Here is a 17528-nt window from a genome sequence, read left to right as displayed (position 1 = left end):
TGTGGAGAACGGTAATAGTAAAGGTTAAAAAAAAAAAAAAGAAGTAGAACATGGAAAGAATGGAGGCTTAAGTGCTCAGGCCAGTAAAGTGACTGAGATATCATAAGTTTTTTGGAAAGTTCTGTTTGCTCTCCATCAAATACTACATTGAATGTAAATGGGCAGCAAGAAAAAAGCCCATTTGCATTTAAGGATTTGGACGTGAGACTTTACAAGGATCCACAATTTTGATTTTGGAGTTGGGCTGTTGAAGGAGGTCATATTCCTATTTGTCAGCAAGGCGTAGGTGTCACATACTGCCATCTGCATTCTATTAATTAAATTCCCACTGATCATGTGATTGAATAGGGCGTGCCGCACCAGAGAAGGCACAGCGCCGTACGCTGGGTAGTGGCCTTGAATGATACTGCAGCTCTCTCCCATTCACAGAGTGAGACCACATGATGCTACCCAACAAAGGACACAAATGAACTACTGACTTCGTAAATCGCTTTGTACATCACCACCACATTTCAGCACGGACCTGCAGTCTTCCAGGGCTGCTCCTGTTGTCTTAGCCCACATCCGATTAAGGTTCTGCAGCGACATCTGAGTGCGGTCACCAAGGGGAAGGGTGATCATCTCCTCATTCAAGCGCTCAACATCAGAGGTTAATTCACTGAGCTCCAAAAGATTTTTCTATACAGGGAACACAAAAAAAAATATCAAAACTAGAACGAAAACAGGTTCTCAGGACCCCGGGGTACAGGGGCCACGTCGTTAATCTGTGGCCGCCTAACCACAGCCTTATAAACCTCTTCCTACCTGCTGGCATCCCTGCAATTTCTTCTGATTAGTAGTTCCGGGTCAACAATTAAAAGACATCACACCAGGGCGACTACCTAGAAGAGGCACTGCAGGTAGGAGGGTCTCAGGGCTCTGGGTGGGCAGCCACAGACTACAGATATGGCAACTGGACCAGGGAACTGAGAATATTTTTTGCTCAACTCTAATTAACACTTATTTAAGGAGATCTTTGGGATTGATTGTCCTTGGGAAGAGACAATAATATTTGAGTGGTAGGGGTCAGGCCTCTATGATTCCCATTAAATCCTACTAAGAAAGAGTCACCTTGCACTGAGATTTGCCCCCATGGCTGACTATGACTGGTGCTGCAGCTTGTGCGATTCATTTTTGACAAGCTACAGTACGAGGCACCACTGCCCATATGGAAGAGGTGCTGCGTAAACAATTTGGGGGGATGTGGCACTCACTAGGATGTCATGGCTCCTTCATAATACTAAAGAAACATTGATAATGTGTGCCAAAGTCCCATTGGACCACTTTAATAATATGTTTTTCAACTCACATACTGCCTTCTAATATCCTTTTTCAGGTGTACACTCCCCATGGTAAACATTCTCAACTTGTGCCAACCAAGCGGCTTCTAAATTACGAAGATCCATCAGATCCCGATGTACGTTTCACACAGTTTTTTCAAGGACTCCTTGAAAAAGCTCTGTGCAAAACATGCATCTGGATCTGTTGGTGGAAGTTTACATCATGTGATGGATCTTCGTAATTTAGATGCCACTTCGCTGGTACAAGTTGAGAATGATTTCCCTGGGTAGTGTGCACCCTTTCATAATGTGTTAAAATTACAAATCTCTGTACTTGTGACTTTCCTGTCTAGTCCGTACACATTTACCTTGATGACTTCTGTTCTCTCCTACTTCTCCTTCTCAGTATAATATGCAAGGCTTACACATTACAAGGCTTAATGTGTGCCAAAGTCCCATTGAACCACTTTAATAATATGTTTTTCAACTCACATACTGCCTTCTGATATCCCTTTTCAGGTGTACACTCCCCAACGAAAACATTCTCAACTTGTGCCAACCAAGTGGCTTCTGAATTACAAAGATCTATCAGACCATCACGTACGTTTTGCAGAGCTTTTTCAAGGACTCCTTGAAAAAAGCTCTTTGCGAAACGTATGTCAGGGTCTGTGGGCCTTTCATTGGTGGAAGTTTACATCATATGATGGATCTTCGTAATTTAGGTTTGCACAAGTTGAGAATGTTTTCCCTGGGGAGTGTTCACACTTTAATAATATGTTAAAACTGCCCAATCTCTGTGCTTGTGACTTTCCTGTCTAGTTCGTACACATTTACCTTGATGATTTCTGCACTCTCTTCCTTCTCCTGCTCTGTATTACATGCGAGGCTTACAATGTCGGTGGATGCCTTGATACATGACTGGAGTTTATCTAGGTCACTCTTAAAGGATTGAACTTCATTCTGTATGGACTAGAAATGCAGATAATACATTAAGGAACTATTCCAAGTATCTGAGTGAATGAAAGTATTGGAATAGACGTCCAGCATAATGCCGACCTACAAATATATATGCCTTTTTTTAAAGGAGTTTTAAGTGACAAAAAAAAAAATCAGATTTTTTTTTCTTAGTTCTATCTAAGTTTCTTTTTGCAAACTTTGTGAAATATGTACACGTAAAAGAAGTCCTAAAACCCATAGAACAATGTAAAGTATCTGCTTATGCTGTGAAGACATAGCAGCCTGTAGGGAGGCTAGGGGAGTGAATAGGGAAGCACATAGCTGGGTCCAGTCAGGATCTGTAGGGATCAATGAGGACTTGAAGTGGACATTAATTTGTGTGGTAAAGAAGAGGGGAGCAGGCACTGCTTATGAATGGCATGCAACAATGAAAAAATAAAAAGTGTAAAATTCACAAATTCATTCCTACTGTAATAATTCAATGAGATTTTTTGCAAATTATTGATCAATGATTTGAGCCCCCCTGCCCCGTCACGGCAAATCTCTATAGGGGGGTCCCTACACTATGTTATAAATTAATATCATACCATAAGGTCTCATATAATGACTTGAACAGGACCATATGAAAACACCACTTACCCGGGGAATGTCAGAACCGCTCCCATGCTGCCAGGACTGAAAACTGCGAATAAAGGCAGCCCAGGTGCCAGTGTGTGTGGCAGAACCACACACACCAGCACAATGTCAGAACTGGCCCTCACAGTGCCAGACCAGCACTGTGAGAGCCAGTCCTGACATTGTGCTGGTGTGTGTGGTTCTGCCACACACACTGGCACCTGGGCTGCCTTTATTCGCGGTTGTCAGTCCTGGCAGCATGGGAGCGGTTCAGACATGTCTCGGGTAAGTGGTGTTTTCATATGGTCCTGCTCATTATATGAGACCTTATGGTACAATAATAATTTATAATATAGCGTTAGGGACCCCCTTATAGAGATTTGCCGTGACGGGGCAGAGGGGGCTCAAGAAGGGAATTTTGTTTACTTACCGTACATTCCTTTTCTTCTAGCTCTAATTGGGAGACCCAGACAATTGGGTGTATAGCTTCTGCCTCCGGAGGCCACACAAAGTATTACACTTAAAAGTGTAAGGCCCCTCCCCTTCTGCCTATACACCCCCCGTGGGATCACGGGCTCCTCAGTTTTAGTGCAAAAGCAAGAAGGAGGAAAGCCAATAAACTGGTTTAAGCAAATTCAATCCGAAGGAATATCGGAGAACTGAAACCATTCAACATGAACAACATGTGTATACAAAAAAACAGGGGCGGGTGCTGGGTCTCCCAATTAGAGCTAGAAGAAAAGGAATTTACGGTAAGTAAACAAAATTCCCTTCTTCTTTGTCGCTCTATTGGGAGACCCAGACAATTGGGATGTCCAAAAGCAATCCCTGGGTGGGTAAAATAATACCTCGTAATAGAGCCGTAAAACGGCCCCTTCCTACAGGTGGGCAACCGCCGCCTGAAGGACTTGTCTGCCTATGCTGGCATCCGCCGAATCATAGGTATGCACCTGACAGTGTTTCGTGAAAGTGTGGAGGCTGGACTAGGTAGCCGCCTGACACACAAGCTGAGCCGTAGCCTGGTGCCTCAAGCCCAGGACGCATCCACCGCTCTGGTAGAATGGACCTTCAGCCCTGAGGGAACCGTAAGCCCAGCAGAACGATAAGCTCGAGAATTGGTTCCTTGAACCACCGAGCCAGTCTTGATTTGGAAGCTTGCGACCCTTTACGCTGGCTAGCGACAAGGACAAAGAGTGCTTCCGAGCGGCGCAGGGGCGCCGTACGATCGATGTAGAGTCTGAGTGCTCTCACCAGATCTAATCAAGTGCAAATCCTTTTCACATTGGTGAACTGGATGAAGACAAACAGAGGGTACGGGGATACCCTGATTGAGATGAAAGGGGGGATACCACCTTAGGGAGAAATTCCGGAACCGGACGCAGAACCCCTTGACCTGGTGAGACACCGGGAAGGGGACTTTGCACGACAATGCTGCCCCGACAGACACTCTCCGAAGTGAAGTGACTGCCCCTAGGAAAACCACTTTCTGCGAAAGGCGTGAGAGAGAAAAATCCCTCATAGGCTCAAATGGTGGTTTCTGAAAAACCATCGGCACCCTGTTCAAATCACAGGGTTCGAACAGTCGTTTGTAAGGAAGGACTAAGCGGCAAACCTCCTGCAGGAACCTGAGGAAGTCTTGCTAGGCGCTTCTGAAGAAAATACAGAGAGTGCTGAGATTTGTCCCTTAAGGGAGCCGAGCGACAAACCTTTTTCCAAACCGGATTGCAGGAAGGAAAGAAAGTAGGCAAGGCAATTGGCCAGGGAGAAACTCCCTGAACAGAGCACCAAGATAAGAATATCTTCCATGTTCTGTGGTAGATCTTGGCAGATGTGTGTTTTCTGGCCTGTCTCATAGTGGTGATGACCTCTTGAGATAACCCTGCAGATGTTAGGATCCAGGAATCAATGGCCACACCATCAGGTTGAGGGTCGCAGAATTCAGATGGAAAAAACGACCCTTGAGACAGCAAGTCTGGTCGGTCTGATAGTGCCCACGGTTGGCCTACCGTGAGATGCCACAGATCCGGGTACCACGACCTCGTTGGCCATTCTGGAGCGACGAGGATGGCGCGGCGGCAGTCGGACCTGATCTTGCGTAACACTCTGGGCAACAGTGCCAGAGGTGGGAACGCATAAGGGAGTTGAAACTGCGACCAATCCTGAACAAAGGCGTCTGCCGCCAGAGCTCTGTGATCGTGAGACCGCACCATGAATGCCGGGACCTTGTTGTTGTGCTGAGACGCCATTAGGTCGACGTCCGGCATCCCCCAGCGGCAACAGATCTCCTGAAACACGTCCGGGTGAAGGGACCATTCCCCTGCGTCCATGCCCTGGCGACTGAGAAAGTCTGCTTCCCAGTTTTCTACGCCCGGGGTGTGGACTGCGGATATGGTGGAGGCCGTGGCTTCCACCCACATCAAAATCCGTCGGACTTCCAGGAAGGCTTGCCGACTGCGTGTTCCTCCTTGGTGATTGATGTAAGCCACCGCTGAAGAGTTGTCCGATTGAATTCGGATCTGCTTGCCTTCCAGCCACTGCTGGAAAGCTTTTAGGGCAAGACACACTGCCCTGACTTTCAGAACATTGATCTGAAGGGAGGACTCTTGCTGAGTCCACGTACCCTGAGCACTGTGGTGGAGAAAAACTGCTCCCCACCCTGACAGACTCGCGTCCGTCGTGACCACCGCCCAGGATGGGGGTAGGAAGGATTTCCCCTTCGACAATGAAGTGGGAAGAAGCCATTACCGAAGAGAATCTTTGGCTGCCTGAGGGAGGGAGACGTTCCTGTCGAGGAACGCCGACTTCCTGTCCCATTTGCTAAGGATGTCACATTGTGCAACCCTGCTGCAGTGACCGCTGTTTGTCCAGCGGAAGTATCACCATCGCCGATAGGGCATGAAATTCCATGCCTAGATATGTCAGCGATTGTGCCGGTGTCCGATTTGACTTTGGAAAATTGATGATCCACCCGAAGCTCTGGAGAATCTGTAGAGTAGCGTTGAGGCTGTGTTGGCATGCCCCTTGAGAGGGTGCCTTGACAAGCCGAACGTCCAGGTAAGGAATCACCGAGTGTCCCTGAGAGTGGAGGACCGCTACTACTGTTGCCATGACCCTGGAGAAAATCCGCGGGACTGTCGCCAGGCCGAAATGCAGTGCCGCGAACAGAAGGTGTTCATCTCCTATGTTGAACTGCAGGAAGCGCTGATGCTCTGGAGCGATCGGCACGTGGAGATAAGCGTCCTTGATACCGATCGATGCAAGGAATCTCCTTGGGACATTGAGACGATGACGAAGCGGAGGGATTCCTTCGGAACCGCCTGGTTTTGACGTGTCTGTTGCCCTGACGGAAAGACCCGTCATTTTTTGGGACCACAAACAAGTTGGAGTAAAAACCGTGACCCTGTTGCTGAAAAGGAACCGGGACCACCACTCCTTCTGCCTTCAGAGTGCACACCGCCTGCCTGAGAGCCTCGGCTCTCTTGGGAGGCGGAGATGTTCTGAAGAATCGAGTCGGAGGACGAGAGGAAAACTCTCTCCTGTAACCGTGATTTAGGCCGTGAATCGGCATTCCTCTGATCCTTCTGAGGCCTTTTGGACGAGGAGAATTGGACCTGCCCGCGCCCCGCAAGGACCGAAACCTCGACTGTCCCCTCCTCTGTTGGGGTAAGATCGGTTTAGCCTGAGGAAAGGATGTATCCTTTTCCTTTTGATTGATTGATGATTTCATCCAGTCGCTCACCAAACAAGCGGTAACCAGAGATTGGCAAACTGGTTAGGCACCTTTTGGAAGCAGAATCTGCCTTCCCACAAGGCTCTGCGTATTACCACTGAATTGTCGGACGCAACCGCCTTCCGGCTCGCCGAGTCCAGGACAGCATTGATGGCGTATGACGCAACCGCTGACGTTTGAGATGTTAAGACGCAGCCTGCGACGCAGACAAACGTGTAACTGCTTCAATTTGCGCTTGAGCCGCTGAGACCGCTTGGAGCGCCCAGACGGCTGCGAAAGCTGGAGCAAAAGACGCGGCAATAGCTTCATAGGCATCTTTGAGTGAAGCCATATCTTCCACTGCAACTAAGGATTTAGCCGCTGGAGATAGGCGGTCCACATTGGAACACTGAACCCAGCCCTTGACAACGTCAAAAGGGAAGAGATAACGTGTATCCTTAAGGCGTTTGGAAAAAACGATATCTGGACAAGCCTGGTTGGTCTGGACTGCCTCCCTGAAGTCAGAGTGATCCAGAAACGTACTCAATGTACGCTTGGGGAACCTGAAACGGAACTTCTCCTGCTGAGAAGCTGACTCCTCAGGCGTAGGAGCTGAGGGAGAAATAACCAACATTTGATTGATGGACGCCGTAAGATCGTTCATTACGGTATCACAATCAGGTGTATCCAGGTAGAGAACGTTCTCAGGATCAGAATCCTGATCAGATACCTCCGCCTCATCATAGAGAGTGTCCCCATGCTGAGGCCCTGAATGATGCGGTGATGTCGAGGGATGCTCCCAGCGAGGTCGCTTAGGGGGTCTGGGACTGCGGTCCGAGTCAGACCCCTCACCCTGGGATCCCTGAGACACTCCAGGAGCACCTTTTTGTACCAACTGGAGGGGGACCAGGGGTAATGAAACAACAGTGCCCATGGTCTGAGAGACCGGTCTGGACTGCAAGGCTTCTAGTATCATAGCCAGACTGCAAGGCTTCTAGTATCATAGCCATAGTCTCAGAAAGTCTGAAGTAAATGCTGCAAACTCCGTCCCCATCACCTGGACCATTAGCAGAGACTCCGGCTGAGTAAGTTCCACAAGGACCGTGCATTGCATACAATTGGGGTCCGTGGAACCTGCCGGCAGTATAGCCGTACATGCTGTACAGGCTGCATAGAAAACCTGTGCTTCTGCACCCTTGTTTTTCACAGACGATATGCTGTTATCTCGTCCGAACAATCAAGGAGGGTATATAGCCAAAATACAAAAGTGCGACCGAACAGTGCAATGTATAGCGTACAAGCATATATCTATATGTGCATTTCGGCACTAGTGGGGTCAGCACCACAGGTGCTGCTTACCGCCCGCTCACAGCGGTTGTGTGACCACCAGAATCCCTGCCAGGGTCTTCCCAAACTTGTCTCTTTTCTCAGCCACAGAAAAAACTGACATGAATGGCTGCCGGCGTCCTGTGTAGAGGAGGAGGCCGTGGGCGTGCCCCAGAAAGTGCGGGAATCCGGTTTCACACTGTGTACAGTGAGAGGGGTGGAGTATGCAAAGCATGCTCCAGCTCTCAGCGCTGCCGTGCTGTGCAGCGTCACGCCCTTACCCTGACTGGCAGGCCTGTGGGCGGTAACGAAGTGAGACTAGGCCGCAAAAGCCGGGGACTAGAGTGATAAGCGCGGTCCGGCATATAAGCCCTGGTCGGCGCGGAAGTCCCCGGCGCACCACAAGTCCCAGCCGCGCCTGAGATAAAAATGGCAGCGGCGGTTAGCGCGGCAGTCCCCCAATACTCTAACACACCCAGCTACGCTGTAGTGTGCGATGGCACCAGTGCGGGCAGCGCCGCCGTCCCTGGCGCACTAACACACCCAGCAGTGCTGCCGTGTGTCTGTGCGCGGTCCCCTTTATGGGGACACAGAGTACCTCAATCGTAGCAGGGCCATGTCCCTGAAGATACTCAGCTCCATGTCCAGCAGAGTCCCAGGGGCTGTGGATGGAGCACGGTCTCCTGTGCCTGGAGACCGATAAGATCCCACTTCACCCAGAGCCCTAAGGGGATGGGGAAGGAAAGCAGCATGTGGGCTCCAGCCTCCGTACCCGCAATGGGTACCTCAACCTTAACAAACACCGCCGACAAAAGTGGGGTGAGAAGGGAGCATGCTGGGGGCCCTAGTATGGGCCCTCTTTTCTTCCATCCGACATAGTCAGCAGCTGCTGCTGACTAAACAGTGGAGCTATGCGTGGAATGTCTGACCTCCTTCGCACAAAGCATGAAAACTGAGGAGCCCGTGATCCCACGGGGGGTGTATAGGCAGAAGGGGAGGGGCCTTACACTTTTAAGTGTAATACTTTGTGTGGCCTCCGGAGGCAGAAGCTATACACCCAATTGTCTGGGTCTCCCAATAGAGCGACAAAGAAATCATTGATCAATCATTTGCAAAAAATCTCATTGAATTGTTACACTAGGAATGAATTTGTGAATATTACACTTTTTATTTCTTCATTGTTGCATGCCATTCATAAGCAGTGCTGGCGCCCCTCCTTTTTTTTTTTCATTAATTTGTGTGGTGTATTGGACCGAACGGAGAGGTCACTGGAGGAGGTAGGGTCTTGGGGCCCTAGAACAGTTGGGTCTGATGGAAGCATGAGGGGTAAGGAGTCTTGGAGGCAGAGTCTGGATGAAATGAGAAAGAACCCTGGAAATTAAGGTCAGGATAAAGAGAAGAGAGGCTCTAGAGAAGCTTCTGGATAAAATATTTAGTTTTATTCAGTCATTATAATTCCATTTGGTGTTTAGAGGGAGACTGGAAGAGAGAGAGGGAGAGAGGCAGAGTGGGAGAGAGAGAGGCAGAGTGGGAGAGAGAAAGAGGCAGAGTGGGAGAGAGGGAGAGTGGGAGAGAGAGAGGCAGAGTGGGAGAGAGAAAGAGGCAGAGTGGGAGAGAGGGAGAGTGGGAGAGAGAGAGGCAGAGTGGGAGAGAGAAAGAGGCAGAGTGGGAGAGAGGCAGAGTGGGAGAGAGAGAGGCAGAGTGGGAGAGAGAAAGAGGCAGAGTGGGAGAGAGGGAGAGTGGGAGAGAGAGAGGCAGAGTGGGAGAGAGAAAGAGGCAGAGTGGGAGAGAGAAAGAGGCAGAGTGGGAGAGAGGGAGAGTGAGAGAGAGAAAGGCAGAGTGGGAGAGAGAAAGGCAGAGTGGGAGAGAGAAAGAGGCAGAGTGGGAGAGAAAGAGGCAGAGTGGGAGAGAGAAAGAGGCAGAGTGGGAGAGAGAAAGAGGCAGAGTGGGAGAGAGAAAGAGGCAGAGTGGGAGAGAGAAAGAGGCAGAGTGGGAGAGAGAAAGAGGCAGAGTGGGAGAGAGAAAGAGGCAGAGTGAGAGAGAGAAAGAGGCAGAGTGAGAGAGAGAAAGAGGCAGAGTGGGAGAGAGGGAGAGTGAGAGAGAGAAAGGCAGAGTGGGAGAGAGAAAGGCAGAGTGGGAGAGAGAAAGAGGCAGAGTGGGAGAGAAAGAGGCAGAGTGGGAGAGAGAAAGAGGCAGAGTGGGAGAGAGAAAGAGGCAGAGTGAGAGAGAGAAAGAGGCAGAGTGAGAGAGAGAAAGAGGCAGAGTGGGAGAGAGAAAGAGGCAGAGTGGGAGAGAGAAAGCGGCAGAGTGGGAGAGAGAAAGAGGCAGAGTGGGAGAGAGGCAGAGTGGGAGAGAGGCAGAGTGGGAGAGAGAGAGGCAGAGTGGGAGAGAGAGAGGCAGAGTGGGAGAGAGAGAGGCAGAGTGGGAGAGAGAGAGGCAGAGTGGGAGAGAGAGAGGCAGAGTGGGAGAGAGAGAGGCAGAGTGGGAGAGAGAGAGGCAGAGTGGGAGAGAGAGGCAGAGTGGGAGAGAGAAAGAGGCAGAGTGGGAGAGAGAAAGGCAGAGTGAGAGAGCCAGAGTGAGAGGGAGAGAGCCAGAGTGGCAGAGTGGAAGAATGGGAGGGAGGCAGAGTGGGAGAGAGGCAGAGTGGGAGGGAGGCAAAGTGGGGGGAGAGTGGCAGAGTGGAAGAGTGGCAGAGTGGAAGAGAGGGCTAGGGCAAGAGGGAGAGTGGGAGAGAGACAGAGAGACTAAAGCGGGCTTTACACGCTGCGATATCGGTCCCGATATTGCTAGCGTGGGTACCCGCCCCCATCTGTTGTGCGACACGGGCAAATCGCTGCCCATGCCGCACAACATCGCCCAGACCCGTCACACATACTTACCTGCCCGGCGACGTCGCTGTGACCGGCGAACCGCCTCCTTTCTAAGGGGGCGGTCCGTGCGGCGTCACAGCGACGTCACTGAGTGGCCGCCCAATAGCAGCGGAGGGGCGGAGCTGAGCGGGACGTAACATCCCGCCCACCTCCTTCCTTCCGCATAGCGGCTGGGACGCAGGTAAGGTGAGCTTCCTCGTTCCTTCGGTGTCACACGGAGCGACGTGTGCTGCTGCAGGAACGAGGAACAACTTCGCTACTGCTGCAGTAACGATTTTTGAGAATGGACCCCCATGTCACCGATGAGCGATTTTGCACGTTTTTGCAACGATGCAAAATCACTCATCGGTGTCACACGGAAAGGCATCGCTAATGCGGCCGGATGTGCGTCACCAATTCCGTGACCCCAACGAGTTCGCATTAGCGATGTCGTAGCGTGTAAAGCCCCCTTTAGTTACTATCCCAGGCAATGGCAAGTACTACAGCTAGTATAATATAGATATCTGTAAACTAGATAACCCAACAATAAACCATTAAAGTCTCATCCAAAATAATTGACAAAATATTAAAATTAAAAATGGAAAATGTCCGCTCTTTTCCATCATGTATCAGCTGGCATTCGAGTCTCCTACTTCTCATGTAATATCTGTCACACTGAGATCTGTTTTTTGCTTTTAGGTGAACGGCAAAAACAATTTGCTCTCAATACCATGAGCTCGGTGGCCTTTGAAGACGTCCTTCTCGCCAAGTGAGCTATTCTGTGTGAAGTGTTCTGTCTCTCCGACTGAATGACATCCGTGGCCGCAGGATTTTGGCGCAAGACTTTATCTGACAGCTCCGATACCTGCAGGTTTTGTGCTCGGAGTCCCTGCAGATTTTGTTCCAGCATCTGCACGGAAAGAAAAATGCAACACAAACATGTTTTTTTAGGCAGAAGTGATAAAAAAATATATAAATGTCATCTTATTCCTAGGGTGAAAGCATACAACATACTGTATATAGGATATAGGGAAAGCAGAAGCAGCAAATGTCCTGGAGCCTCTTTACCTTTCTTGGTTTTACACATATGGACGAGAATGTCTATGCTGGTCATGGGGTCACCTGACCATGAACTCAACAGCCTCATATATGTCTATGAGCCGGCTTCGACTGGCCCACAGGTGAACAGGTGATATCCTTCTGCTATAACGTCACGGCCCCCTACATATTATACACTTGCATTTACTGTGTATCGGTCATGTGGCACTAAAGGGTGTTTAGACTTGTTTAACCTAATAATACATACAGTGCCTACAAGTAGTATTCAACCCCCTGCAGATTTAGCAGGTTTGATAAGATGCAAATAAGTTAGAGCCTGCAAACTTCAAACAAGAGCAGGATTTATTAACAGATGCATAAATCTTACAAACCAACAAGTTATGTTGCTCAGTTAAATTTTAATACATTTTCAACATAAAAGTGTGGGTCAATTATTATTATTCAACCCCTAGGTTTAATATTTTGTGGAATAACCCTTGTTAGCAATTACAGCTAATAATTGTCTTTCATAAGACCTGATCAGGCCGGCACAGGTCTCTGGAGTTATCTTGGCCCACTCCTCCATGCAGATCTTCTCCAAGTTATCTAGGTTCTTTGGGTGTCTCATGTGGACTTTAATCTTGAGCTCCTTCCACAAGTTTTCAATTGGGTTAAGGTCAGGAGACTGACTAGGCCACTGGAACACCTTGATTTTTTCCCTCTTGAACCAGGCCTTGGTTTTCTTGGCTGTGTGCTTTGGGTCGTTGTCTTGTTGGAAGATGAAATGACGACCCATCTTAAGATCCTTGATGGAGGAGCGGAGGTTCTTGGCCAAAATCTCCAGGTAGGCCGTGCTATCCATCTTCCCATGGATGCAGACCAGATGGCCAGGCCCCTTGGCTGAGAAACAGCCCCACAGAATGATGCTGCCACCACCATGCTTGACTGTAGGGATGGTATTATTGGGGTCGTATGCAGTGCCATCCAGTCTCCAAACCTCACGTGTGTGGTTGGCACCAAAGATCTCGATCTTGGTCTCATCAGACCAGAGAACCTTGAACCAGTCTGTCTCAGAGTCCTCCAAGTGATCATGAGCAAACTGTAGACGAGCCTTGACATGACGCTTTGAAAGTAAAGGTACCTTACGGGCTCGTCTGAAACGGAGACCATTGCGGTGGAGTACGTTACTTATGGTATTGACTGAAACCCATGTCCCCACTGCCATGAGATCTTCCTGGAGCTCCTTCCTTGTTGTCCTTGGGTTAGCCTTGACACTTCGGACAAGACTGGCCTCGGCTCGGGTGGAAACTTTCAAAGGCTGTCCAGGCCGTGGAAGGCTAACAGTAGTTCCATAAGCCTTCCACTTCCGGATGATGCTCCCAACAGTGGAGACAGGTAGGCCCAACTCCTTGGAAAGGGTTTTGTACCCCTTGCCAGCCTTGTGACTCTCCACGATCTTGTCTCCGATGGCCTTGGAATGCTCCTTTGTCTTTCCCATGTTGACCAAGTATGAGTGCTGTTCACAAGTTTGGGGGGGGTCTTAATTAGTCAGAAAAGGCTGGAAAAAGAGATAATTAATCCAAACATGTGAAGCTCATTGTTCTTTGTGCCTGAAATACTTCTTAATACTTTAGGGGAACCAAACAGAATTCTGGTGGTTTGAGGGGTTGAATAATAAATGACCCTCTGAATAAACATTTCACAATTTAAAAAAAAAATAAAAAAAGAAATAACATTCTTTTTTGCTGCAGTGCATTTCACACTTCCAGGCTGATCTACAGTCCAAATGTCACAATGCCAAGTTAATTCCGAATGTGTAAACCTGCTAAATCTGCAGGGGGTTGAATACTACTTGTAGGCACTGTAATTTAAAAAATGAAGTGGGGTCCCCCCTATTTTTGATAGCCAGTCAAGGTAAAGCAGACAGCTAGGGGCTAGTATTGTCAGGCTGGGAATGTCCATGGTTAATTGGTCCTTCCCAACCTAAATATAGCAGCCCATAGCCAACCCAGAAGTGGCGTATCACATTAAAAGAACAAATTCTTTCACTTTGCCTTGGCTCTTCCCAATTACCCTGGTGCAGTGGCAATCGGGAAGAGATCATCACAGTCGCCGGGTAACACAGAGTGTAGAGGAGCGCAGCGTCAGCCGGGAGTGGCTGTTGCTCAAAGCCTATGGAGCTTCGCTATGAAGATCTATAACCTTTGATCTCCGTAATAGAGGAACATTGTGGGAACTGCTGGACTACGTCGGAGCTGGGAACTTTTCTTACTAATAAATTGGTGAACGAGGGACAGTCTCTTACTTTGATTTTTCTCTTTTCAGGTTTCCTTACCCGCGTTACATCAGATTCCTTGGACTATGTTGGACCTGCATTTTGTTTTTGTTTTTTAAAAAAAATGGTGAACCAGAGAAAGTATTGGGGAGTGTTTCGACTTACTGGGTTAGTAATGGAGGTGTCTGATAGACATCTCTCCATTAGTGATCCCTGGGCTTGATGCCAGCTGACACTACACAGCTGACATCAACCCCCAAAATGTTACCCTGATTGCCACCACACAAGGGCAATTGTGAAGAGCCAAGATGAAGCATCAGAATTGGATTGGCTAATGTGATGCCACTTCTGGGGCGGCTATGGGCTGATATTTTTAGGCTGGGAAGGGACCTTGGACCTTCTCAGCCTGATTATATCAGCTCCCATCTGTCTGCTTTACCTTGGCTGGTGATCAAAAATAGGGGGGAACCCAAGTTGTTTTTTTATTATTGATTTATTAGGTTAAACAAGGATAAAAACTCCCACATCATCCATGTGCTGTTCAAATTTTTTCTCGCACCCACAGACTTGCGTTGGTGAGACTCGTCCGATATTTCTCGTTCGATATACGCGGCCATAAGCAGCAGCTGATTTTTGGGATTGCAGTCATCCGTTTTAAACGCTAGTGGGAGTGAGGTCTTATTTCAGATCTCTTTGGTACTGAGGTTTACAGATAAAAGTAATGAAATTTGTACAGTAAAATTAAAGCATTTAAATTAAAAGGCAAGCAGGAAAAGTAAAGATTTCCATACACATTGATGACAGTTTACAATCTGTATGGGGTCTTCCCACTCTCCCCCCAAAGAGAAAGATCTGTCCGTTGTAATATCAGTTCCGGATTCTTCTGTCTTTAAAGGAGAGAAGTTGTTGGCAGAAGTGACTTCTCTTCTCTCCTGGCTAAAAACACATGAATGCTCAGATTAGCCGAGGACTCGTGTACTAAGGAGTTCGGCGAGAGCTGTCCACCGAAACAATGGGTATAGCCAGCTTTAGTATTCCATGGGTGTGAACAGTGCCCAACTTGACAGGGGCTATCCCAATTTTTTTTAAACGGTCAAAGAAAATTCAGTGCTGTTCAAGGCTGAAAATTGGAAGAGTTTACCTGATTTGCCAACTAGTTTTCAACTAGGTCACATTTCGCTTTCCAATTTATAAGCAATATAATTATAGTTAGAAATAAAAAAACATAAGGAAACAAATTGAAGTCATGTAGGCCCATTGGCCTTGGGGGAAGAGGTCTATGGTGATCAGGTTTAATGTGCTCTATGCTCGCCAAGTTGAGAGGTGGAGGAGAAAATTGTCCATCTGTAATATTTGCTGCCAAGAGCTCACCCCTAGAGTTGGGGGCTCACAAATAGACTTCAGGGCCTACACCTAGAACCAAGCCCGCACCTAGATCCCGGCCCACACCTTTACAAGGGGGATCAGAAATAGAACTGGGCCGGCACTTAGAATCGGGTCCACACCTGGAGCCAGGTCCGCACAGACTCGCACCTAGACTCAGACCCAACACCTGGAGCCGGGCCTGCACAAGCCCGTACCTAGAGCCAGGCCCACATCTAGAGCTGGTCCCACACCTAGAGTCCGGCCCGCACCTAGAGCCCGGCTTGCACCTTGAGTAGGAGGATCACAAACAGAACCAGGCCTACACCTAGAGCAAAACCTGTACATAGAGCCAGGCACGCACCTAGAGCCGGGCACGTACCTAGATGCCGGCCTGCACCTTGAGAGGGGAATCACAAATAGAACTGGGCCCTCACCTAGAGCCAGGCCTGCACCTAGAGTCGGGCCCACACCTAAAGCCAGGCCTACACAGGCATGCACCTAGAGCCAGGCCCACATCTACAGCCAGTCCCACACCTAGAGCCCGGCCTGCACATAGAGCCGGGTATGCACCTAGAGTCCGACCCGCATCTTGAGTAGGAGGATCACAAACAGAGCCAGGCCCACACCCAGAGCTTGGCCCGCACCTAAAGCCAGACCCACACCTAGTGTTAGGAATGCACCTAGAGCTGAAACCACACCTAGAGCCAAACCTGCACCTAGAGTTGGGCTCACAGCTAGAGCCAGGCCCACAATAGAGCTGGACTCACACCTACAGCCAGGCCCACAATAGAGCTGGACTCACACCTACAGCCAGGCCCACAATAGAGCTGGACTCACACCTAGAGCCAGGCCCACAATAGAGCTGGACTCACACCTAGAGCAAGGGTCACACATTGAGCAATGTTTATTGGCAGCAAAAAGCTTCTCTGCATCCGGAGCATATAAATATCACAATATGAAATGACAATTTTCCTCTAGCAAGAGGTTGGGCAATCATGCAATTGCCGGTAATTTTTTTTTTTTTTAATTAATACCGGTCAGTAGCTATGAATGGATGCGGCGTGTCAGCTACTCTGTAGGAGAATAAGGAGTCTGTTCTTGCAAGTCAGATTAATTTTCATGATGGATATCTGAAGTTGTGCGACATCTGGGTATTACAGCTGTGAGTTAATTTCAGAACCCAGAGACGACGAGCACAAAAAGAAAAAAAACAAAAACCACGACACAGATTAGAAATGATGATTGAAGCTTTCAGGGAAACGAATGTCTGAGACTGAGCTGACCTGGTCTAGATCTGCCAGCTGCCGGGGCTTAGATGAGATTGTAAACAAGAGTCTGCAGCCCCGTGAGCAGCGGGCGCGGCGGCGGGAATCATTCTGCCGCTACCAAAGATATTTACCCTAATGTGAGAAAATCTAAAAACCTTAAAATAAAAAAAAAAACCTGAGCGATGCACACAGTAAAGAAGAAAAATAGAGTGTTTAAGAATTAATTAAATTTGAGGTCAATGAATGGTAGAAAGCCAATGGAGGTTAGACGGCAACTAGTATGGTTGCAACTCCTACCAACAATATAATATAGCTTGTACATATCTAGACTTCGCCAAGAGGTGCCCAAGACGTGAAGATGTGGCATACAATAGGTAGATGCATCATCAGATTATTCTAGATCTTCTCCAGCTACTTGCAAAATGGATAGGTGATGCAATTGTTGAGGAGGACCTTTCCATCAAATATTTAATTAACCTCTTGACAAGAGATTGTGGGAAATATGTCGATTTGCCTTACATAATTCAGGTTTCAGATCATACACATGACACAGATTTAAAGATGGCTGCCATTTCCTGTTTTGCGCACTTTGCCTGGAATACAAGGAATGTCCAGATGTAAGAAGACCACCATATATGGAAAAGACCCACTGGCCAAGCTAGAGGACCACGCCACAGATCAGATGACACCATGGATTCCTCCACTGAAGTCAGACCTGCCCATCAACAGCAACACGGATCTCCCCATTGGCTATCCCATGAACTGTCCCACTAAATGGGCATATCCGAACTTGTGTACGCCCCTAAT

At 48.6% G+C, this 17528-nt stretch overlaps 1 protein-coding gene across 2 annotated transcripts in view; it reads right to left on the bottom strand.

Moving 5' to 3' along the window:
- The window catches only part of SYNE2 (spectrin repeat containing nuclear envelope protein 2), a 518190-nt gene that overhangs the window by 57125 nt on the left and 443537 nt on the right, over positions 1-17528 (bottom strand). For both annotated transcript variants that reach the window (XM_075330437.1, XM_075330436.1), the window contains exons 88-90: positions 11506-11685; positions 2154-2288; positions 524-678 (exon numbers count right to left, since the gene is read on the bottom strand). In XM_075330437.1, the coding sequence (XP_075186552.1) occupies positions 524-678; positions 2154-2288; positions 11506-11685 (470 nt within the window). The remainder of the gene's footprint in view (positions 1-523; positions 679-2153; positions 2289-11505; positions 11686-17528) is intronic.

The sequence above is a fragment of the Anomaloglossus baeobatrachus genome, chromosome 12 (assembly GCF_048569485.1).
Source record: "Anomaloglossus baeobatrachus isolate aAnoBae1 chromosome 12, aAnoBae1.hap1, whole genome shotgun sequence".
In the NCBI taxonomy this organism is placed as follows: Eukaryota; Metazoa; Chordata; class Amphibia; order Anura; family Aromobatidae; genus Anomaloglossus; species Anomaloglossus baeobatrachus.
Note: the sequence above shows the minus strand (reverse complement) of the source record. Positions and strands in the feature narration are given on the sequence as shown.